Genomic DNA, 9,198 nt, shown 5'->3' with positions numbered 1-9,198 from the left:
ACAGGGGGGCTGTGCGTGGCGCTATCTACAGGGGGGCTGTGTGTGACGCTATCTACAGGGGGCTGTATCTGACGCTATGTACAGGGGGACTGTGTCTGGAGCTATCTACAGGGGGGCTGTATCTGGAGCTATCTACAGGGGGGCTCTGGTGGATGATTTTTCCATTGACCGGTTACACAACTGGAAAAAAAAAATCCCCATCATGTAACTCTGCTACCTGTCAATTGAAATGTCCACAGGGTCTCCCTCTTGACTTTCATTGTTCTCAGCCGTTTGGTTTGTCCTGCAGCTGCTGCCGTGATGAGCAAATGTTATACCCAAGATAGGAAAAGTAACACAAAGACGATATAACCTGATCCATAATATCTGTAATATCCAGACAGTCTAGAGATCCGCAGTGAGAATTTGCGCCTGTTATTTGCAGAAGGATCTGGCCGTGATTTGATGTGTTTATGCAAGATATTGGGCGTGGTTAGGGGCGTGGCTTAAAATGTCTCTCTTTTCCGAATTCAAAAGTTGGGAGGTATGGGGTGAATACTTTATACAAACACTTACCCCACACTATCTTTCCCTGCATGCATTAGGCCTCATTTACACGAGCGTAATATACGCGCGTGCGACGCGCGTGCTTTTCACGCGTGTCGTACGCACCTATATTACTCTATGGGGCAGTTTAGACGATGCGTGAATTTTGCGCAGCGTGAGTGCGTTGCGTAAAACTCACGACATGTTCTATAATCGTGCGTTTTTCGCGCATCCACGCACCCATTGAAGTCAATGGGTGCGTGAAAACCACGCATGCCGCACAGAAGCACTTCCGTGCGAACTGCGTGATTCGCGCAAGAGCTGTCAAAAGGATGAATGTAAACAGAAAAGCACCACGTGCTTTTCTGTTTACAAACATCCAAACGGAGTGTCAAATTAGAGATGAGCGCACCGAACTTCACCGGGTTCGGCCGAACTCGTTTTGACCGAACCCGGCAAAAAATGTTCGGGTACGCGACGTCAGGAGACAGTCACTGCCCACGGTGCTGAAAGACTTAAACTGTTTCAGCACCATGGACAGTGACTTTCGATCACAATATACATATACGTGTAAAAAAAAAACAGAAGTTCGGACTTACCGATAAGTCCCAGCTCCTTCCTCCAGTCCGACCTCCCGGGATGACAATTCAGTCCAAGTGACAGCTGCAGCCAATCACAGGCCAAGCACAGGCTGCAGCCAATCACAGGCTGCAGCGGTCTCATGGACTGCCGCGTCATACTGGGAGGTGGGGCCGGATGACAAGAGAGGGACGCGTCACCAAGGCAACGGCCGGGAGACCGGACTGGAGGAAGCAGGCAGTTCATGGTAAGTTTGAACGTCTTTTTTTATTCACAGGTTGGTGTATATTGTGATCGGCATTCACTGTCGAGGGTGCTGAAAGAGTTACTGCCGATCAGTTAGCTCTTTCAGCACCTTGGACAGTGACGGGCGTCGACTAGCCTCATCTCTATGATGGTGGCTGCGCGAAAATCACGCAGCCGCGCATCATACACGGATGACACACGGAGCTGTCAAGTGCCTTTTGCGCGAGCAAAACGCAACGTTTTTTGCGCGCGCAAAACGCACACGCTCGTGTAAATCAGGCCTTACACACATAGTTCTGTATTGCACGTTACACATGTTGCCAAACAAAGCTCTGCAGGAGGCCTGCATGCTCTTTCGGTTTCAACTGTATCTGTGTCTTCGCTATGCCGGAGCACTATGGGGGATTCATAATGTTAGGGGGGCACCATACTGTGTGGGGGTACTAAGAAGGCAGGATACTGTGTGGTGGGCCCTATAGGGGCATATACTGCGAGTGTTGGCACTATGGGGGCACAATACTGTGTGTGGGCTCAATAGGGTCATGATACTGAGTGAAGGCACTATGGGTGCAATACTTGTCCTTTGCATGGCCTGATGAAGATGTTGGTTCAACGTCGTAACGCGTAGCCTTTTTAGCAATAAAATATGCATTTATTATCATACATTGACTTGGGGCTTTATGTATAGCAGCGCCAACTTTTTCTAAGGACAATTCTTCCCAATTTTTGCAGTAACACATCCTCTTACCGGATCGGACCGTGGCAGCAGCATACTCTCTGGATGTATCCACCCTTCGCCTGCATCAGAGTTGTGCTTGAATTAGCACAACCGGTATAGGTGGGCACATTTCAGTCGCTACCTTTCTGATCACCCTATCTGGTTTATTTGCACCATGTGGCGCCGTGCATGTCCTTTTTTCTCCTTCTTATAGATTACTATGGGGGCATGATATTGTGTGGGAGGCACTACTGCGGTATGATACGGCGTGGGGGCACTCTAGGGGCGTGATATTGTGTGGGGGCGCAAAGGGAACTGGGTGTGTATGAACAGGGAGCCGTGAGTTGTCCCCTTTTACGATCGTTGAAAGCTGAGGTATATATATATATATATATATATATATAGACATCTCTATCTAATCTATCTATCTATCTATCTATCTATCTATCTATCTATCTATCTATCTATCTATCTATCTATCTATCTATCTATCTATCTATCTATCTATCTATCTATCTATCTATCTATCTATCACAGGATAGAGCAGGCAGCATTGATGTGTTTCTCCTTTATGAAGCACACTCCAGCAGACCAGCTCATAGTGACATCATCAAGTGAAACCACCATGACACTCCTGCAGCAGTACTGACTGGAGTCCTCCCACACATGTGACTGATCACATGGTCATGATGTCATCAAAGGTCCTTTAGCTTATTATGATCTATTTTGGCATCTGCTGTTACCGCGACTTCCAGGATCAAACATGGCTGCTTCCTCAGTTCATCTTGCACATGCTGCTTTTTCTGTCAACCGGTGCCCGCACTGTGTGAGCTGGAGCGGCGGTGATGTGCTGGCATGTGGGACTTGTCACTCCGTAGTATTGTACAGCCCTCAGGTAAACACAACGTGACTCTATGACTACATGTGTCTATTAACAGCCTGTTAGGTGGAGGAAGGTAACCAAAGAGTATTGCTGCAAGCTTTGTCACTCTCCCAATTCATCGGTCAGTATGTGACGTCACCACTGCCGCTGTCACATGTCGCGACACAGATGAAAAGTATATATAAAGTCTTTTTCTCTCACCCACACTTTATATTCAGTTTCTTAGTTGTATCTGTCTCTAGGAAAACTAGTTGACAATCAACATGACGGCTATGGGTGACCGCTCACACGCAAGTTGTCACTTAGCTTCCACAAGTTCCTGAATGGTGAACCTGCAGACATAGCAGAGTGTGCCCTGCAGAAGTCTGGGAGAGCTGGGTGACGCTGACTTGTTTATCATGTATGAGTACATATAATTTCATGTTTTGGCAGGTTTTCCGTTGGCTGCGCTATTTTTTCAGGTAAAAAAAACCCCTGAATAATCCCATTATAAGTCCAGTAGGTTGGGATCTGTTACAGAGTGGATCAAAACAGATCTGTCATATCCATCATGAATCCTGGAAATAATGCGCTCATGACACCAGTGTGAACAGAGCCTTTTGCAGAAGTCCTCTGCCTGTTAACCAGCTACTTGTCAGTATCTATATAAAAGTGTTCAAACTACCTGCAACACGTCTGCCCCGCGTCAATGCGTTTATCTTCTCATCTCCGGTGGTTTATGTTTGTCATAGGAACGATGAGCATCAATGTCCATATCCTATTTGACTTGCTTAGAAAATGTCTATGGCCGTTTTTACTCTATACAAGGTAGAAATACAAGCTGCTGTTGACAGATGTTATTTGGTATGCATGCTCTTTGTGTACTGCCGTGAATGAGCCGTGGTTCTGATTGGCTCATCATCTTAACCCTAACCCGCATCGCACTGTACATTTACGACAACATGTACTTCTCGCATAGTGCCATAAATACACATCAGGGGAGTAGTGCGAGCACAGGAGTTGTGCCCACGTCATCAGCAGTGGATGTCAGCTCTAATATACAGCTGACATCCTGCTGCAACAGCCAGGATCGGAGATAACTCTGATCCCATGCATTTAACTTATTAGATGCCGCTGTCAATAACCACTGCAGCATCTAAGTGGTTAGATAGAGGTAGAGGGCTCCCTCTGTTGGGGTGACGATAGGTTGCCGTGACAAATGGGGGGCGTAACAAAGTAGCAGGCCCTAACAGGTTGCCTGTTTGATTAACGAGAAAATTGCAATGTATTATCTTACTGATATGAAAAAAAAAGTTGAGACATATATATATATATATATATATTTTAATATAATCCTGATAATATGCTGCTTTTAAATAGGAGATTATGTTTTCATTACAGATCCACTTAAAAAAAATGGATGAACTTTAAATTCTTTAAATTCTTAGGCTGGGTTCACACTGAGTTTTTTGCAGGTGGAAAATCTGCCTCAAAATTCAGTTTGGAAGTTTGAGGCAGATTTTCCTCTCCCTGCACGCCGATTTTCGCCTGCGGCCATTGAGCACCGCGGGCATAAAACGCCGCGCAATACGCTTTCTCTGTCTCCCATTGATGTCAATGGGAGGTCAGAGGTGTAATCACGCGAAGATAGGGAATGTCCCTTCTTTCTCCCGCGAGCCGGTTTTACCGCTCGCGGGAGAAAACCTGCCCCCGCCTCCTATTGAAATCAATGGGAGGCATTTTCGGCCGTTTATTGGCGAGTTTTGCGGAGCGGTTTCCGCGTCAAAAAACTCTGTGTGAACATACCCTTAGGATATCTACTGAAATAAACCTTTGTCTTCTAATTTCAGAAAAATATAATGGTATCTACATTAAATGGACACACTGGGCGAGTTAACTGTGTGCGGTGGATTAGGAAACCTGATTGCAGTAAGTACCAGTAATCGTGTTACCCGAGGGATTGAACAGCAAATTATGTTCTTCCTACGAATAATATTAGGAACTGTTTCTGATATTTGCACATCTGATCTATTAGCTCTATTCAGTCAGTTTATTTGTGCAGGAAATCTTGTGTATTGGATTAAATGTGTTACTGTATATAGGGATTCTGTCCTAAATGTATCCTTATTGTATTACTGTTGCTATCTATCTATCTATCTATCTATCTATCTATCTATCTATCTATTCTATCTTTAAAGGGTTTGTCCTATCAGGGCAACCCTTGTTCATATGCCCTATAAGGGGCACACAGACATCCTAGCAGGGGTGGGAATCCAAGAAGCGGCTCTGGCAGACTCGAGCTGTCCATGTACAGATGTGTCCTTCCTTACCTTTTCTCTTATCTCCATATATCCTGAGATGTGTAGTGCGATATGACCAGCTTTGAAATAAAACATGATATCGCCATACTCTGTCACGAGATGCTATATGTGTCTTTGTGTGGACACTCAGTGGTTGTGGTGTGAATTGCAGCCTGTCAAGGGTTTTGCTTGCATGTCGCTATATTCTGTTGAATTGGTTTCATGAGAAATTAGAGCCCTTACCCAGATTCAAGCAAAGGTAAGGATGGACACATTATTTTCATTGATCTGAAGGAATGCCATGTAATGCTACATTCAACAGCAGCTGCAAGAAAAATGCATGACCAGCTGAATCCCCCCCCCCCCCCCACCAGCAAAATCGGTCGCAGGTCCTTCTACAGAGACCATTGGCAAACAGCCACAGAGGGTCTCAAATTAGAGGGGTTGTATGTGATGAGAAGAGTAAAGTGGCATGTTGTGTTGCAGCAGGTTTGTTAGCAGTCCAGGTAGATGGAAAAGCTTGCGTGTAGGCCAAGTGTTTGCATATAGAAACAAGGGAATAGTAGAGTTAAAAGTGTTCTCTGGGCATTTTGTATTGATGACCTATCCTTAAGATAGGACATCCGAATCTGACCAGTAAGGGTCCGACTCCCAGCGCCGCCGCCAATCAGAGCCGCGGCGTTCGTCACTGTGACCTCTTCGGTGTTTACCAGGCACAGCACCGTACACAACCATAGCGGCTGTGCCTGGTATTGCAGCTCAGTACCATTCATTTGACTGGAACTGCAATCCCGGGCACAGCCGGTACCGAAGTTCACGGCGCTGTGCCTGTAAACTGGGAAAAGGCTGTGGCGACAAACGGCTGGGTTGCCGGGAGTCGGACCCCTACAAATCAGATATTGATGTCCTATCCTAAGGATACGTCATAAATAAAAAATAAAGGCCCAGACTACCCCTTTAACCCCTTAACGCACCTTGACGTAACTACGTCAAGGTGAGCAGTAAGTTCGCGCACCTTGACGTGCAGTTACGTCTGTGCTTTGACAGTTAACCGCGGCGGTTAACTGTGCAGGGTGTCTGCCCTGCATTCCCCGTTGCCGATCAGCGGCCCATCGCCGCTGATTTCGGCAGTTAAACCCTTAATTGAGGCGTTCGATTTTGAACGCCACAATTAAGGTGTTTAGCGCCGATCGGCAGCTCCCACGTGAAATCACGGTGGCTGGCGATGGTACCCATGGCAACCGGACGCCGGACAATGGCTTTCGGGCTGCCATGTACAGAAGCCTATGAGGACCAGCCGGAGGGTGGTCGTCGTAGGCTTCCTGTCAGTGTGACTGTGACGTCACACTGACAGTTGGAATGCATTACACTACGAGTGTAGTGTAATGTATTCCAGCAGCGATCAGAGCTGCAAGTCTAAGTGTCCCCTAGTGGGACAAGTGAAAAAAGTAAAAAAAAGAATAATTTTTTTTTTAAAAAAGTGTAAAAATCAAAGTTATAAGTGATATAAACAAGAACTGCTTTTTTTCCTATAATAAGTCTTTTATTATAGGAAAAAAATTAACATTTAAAAAAAAAGTACACATATTTGGTATCACCGCGTTCGTAACGACCCCAACTATAATATTATTTTTCCCGCACGGTGAACACCGCAAAAAAAATAAACGAAAAACAATGCCAGAATCACAATTTTTTTGGTCACCACCCCTCCCGAAATATGCAATAAAAAGTGATCAAAAAGTCGCATGTACGCTAAAATAGTACCGATACAAACTACAAACCGTCCCGCAAAAAACAAGCCCTTACACAGCTCTTTTGACTGAAAAATAAAAAAGTTACGGCTCTCAGAATATGGTGACACAAAAAATAATTTATTTTCTAAAGACGTTATTTTATTGCGCAAACGCTGCAAAACATAAAAAAGACTATATACATATGGTATCGCCATAATCGACCCGCAGAATAAAGTATAATGGTCATTTATAGCCCAGGGTGAACGCTGTAAAAAATAAATAAAAATCATTGTCAGAATTTATGGTTTTTGGTCACCTGGCTTGCCGAAAAATGGCATAAAAAGTGATCAACAAAATCGCATGTACCCCAAAATGGTACCAATGAAAATTACAGATTGTCCCGCAACAAATAAGCCCTCACACGACACTGGCCACATATCTGTGGATTATTATTTATATACCCCATTATTATACCCTCTTATTATGCCCTGATGTACTCTGCCCAGCCTACATATGCCCCCACATTATAAACTGAAATACCAGCAAAACGCCAGAGAGAGCTACTACCAAGCAAAATATGCGCTCCAAAAGCCAAATAGCGTCCCTCCCTTCTGAGCCCTACAGCGTGCCCAAACAGCCGTTTACGTCCACCGATATGGCATCGCCATACCCGGGAGAACCCGGTTAATATTTTATGTGGTATTTGTGGCACAAACTGGGCACAACATATAGTGCACTAAAATGGCACATCAGTGGAAAATTGTAATTTTCACTCTGCACCATCCGCTGCGCATTAAACCCTTCGGGCACCATGACTTAATAGCATGTCATGGTGTGGGGGGTGATATATGGAGCATCTCACGTACTGAGCCCGCGCCATACGCTGCGGGTGTCAGCTATGTATTACAGCTGATACCCAGGACTAACGGACAGAAACAGCGATCACGCTGTTACAGGAGCCTGTAAAAATGACAATATACTGCAATACATTAGTATTGCAGTGTATTCTACCAGTGATCTAACGATTGCTGGTTCAAGTCTCCTATGGGGACTAATAAAATATGTAAAAACAAAAGTAAATAGTTATTATTAGGGTATGTTCACACGCACTAATTACGGACGTAATTCGGGCGTTTTTGCCCCGAATTACGTCCGAAAATAGCGCCTCAATAGCGTTGACAAACATCTGCCCATTGAAAGTAATGGGCAGACGTTTGTCTGTTCACACGAGGCGTATATTTACGCGCCGCTGTCAAATGACGGCGCGTAAATAGACGCCCGCGTCAAAGAAGTGACCTGTCACTTCTTTGGGCGTAATTGGAGCCGTTATTCATTGACTCCAATGAAAAGCAGCGCCAATTACGTCGTAATGGACGCGGCGTTCAAGCGCCTGCACATGCCGTTACGGCTGAAATTACGGGTATGTTTTCAGGCTGAAACATCCCCGTAATTTCAGCCGTTACGGACGCCCTCGTGTGAACATACCCTTAGTGGAAAAAATGTAATAAATATTTAAAGTCCAAAAAGAAACCCTTTTCACATTTTTTCTCTAAAGTAATGTAAAAAAAAATACACAAAATTGGTATCGCTGCGTCCATAAAAGTCCAAGCTATTACAATATGCCATTATTTAACTCACGCGGTGAAGGCCGTGAAAAAGAAAGAATTTTAAACGGCAAAATCTCCGTTTTTTTGGTCACCTTGGCTCTACCAAAAATGCAATAAAAAGTGCTCAAAAAGTCTTATGTACCAAAAAATGGTACCAATAAAAACTACAGCTCGTCCCGCAAAAAAATAAGCCCTCACACCACTCTATTGACGGAAAAATAAAAAAGTTGTGGCTCTCGGAAAGCGGGGAGGAAAAAAGAAAAAGCAAAAATGGATCAGTCTGGAAAGGGTTAATTACTTTCTAATGAAAAAACATTTATGACCACATGTGGGGTATTGCCGTACTCGGGAGAAATTGCTTTACAAATGTTGGGGTGCATTTTCTCCTTTATCCTTTTGTGAAAGGCTAGGTTCACACGACCTATTTTCAGACGTAAACTAGGCGTATTATGCCTCGATTTACGCCTGAAAATACGGCTCCAATACGTCGGCAAACATCTGCCCATTCATTTGAATGGGTTTGCCGACGTACTGTTTCGACGACCTGTAATTTACGCGTCGTCGTTTGACAGCTGTCAAATGACGACGCGTATAATGACTGCCTCGTCAAAGAAGTGCAGGACACTTC

At 44.7% G+C, this 9,198-nt stretch overlaps 1 protein-coding gene across 2 annotated transcripts in view; it reads left to right on the top strand.

Annotated features, from left to right (window-relative positions):
• Positions 1–2,766: 2,766 nt before the first annotated feature.
• ELP2 (elongator acetyltransferase complex subunit 2) overlaps positions 2,767–9,198 on the top strand; it is an 88,632-nt gene continuing 82,200 nt past the window's right edge. For both annotated transcript variants that reach the window (XM_075828493.1, XM_075828492.1), the window contains exons 1-2: positions 2,767–2,963; positions 4,781–4,859. In XM_075828493.1, the coding sequence (XP_075684608.1) occupies positions 2,832–2,963; positions 4,781–4,859 (211 nt within the window). In that variant the 5' untranslated portion in view covers positions 2,767–2,831. The remainder of the gene's footprint in view (positions 2,964–4,780; positions 4,860–9,198) is intronic.

This window comes from Rhinoderma darwinii, chromosome 5 (genome assembly GCF_050947455.1).
Source record: "Rhinoderma darwinii isolate aRhiDar2 chromosome 5, aRhiDar2.hap1, whole genome shotgun sequence".
NCBI lineage: Eukaryota > Metazoa > Chordata > Amphibia > Anura > Rhinodermatidae > Rhinoderma > Rhinoderma darwinii.
This window is presented reverse-complemented; position numbering and strand designations above follow the sequence as displayed.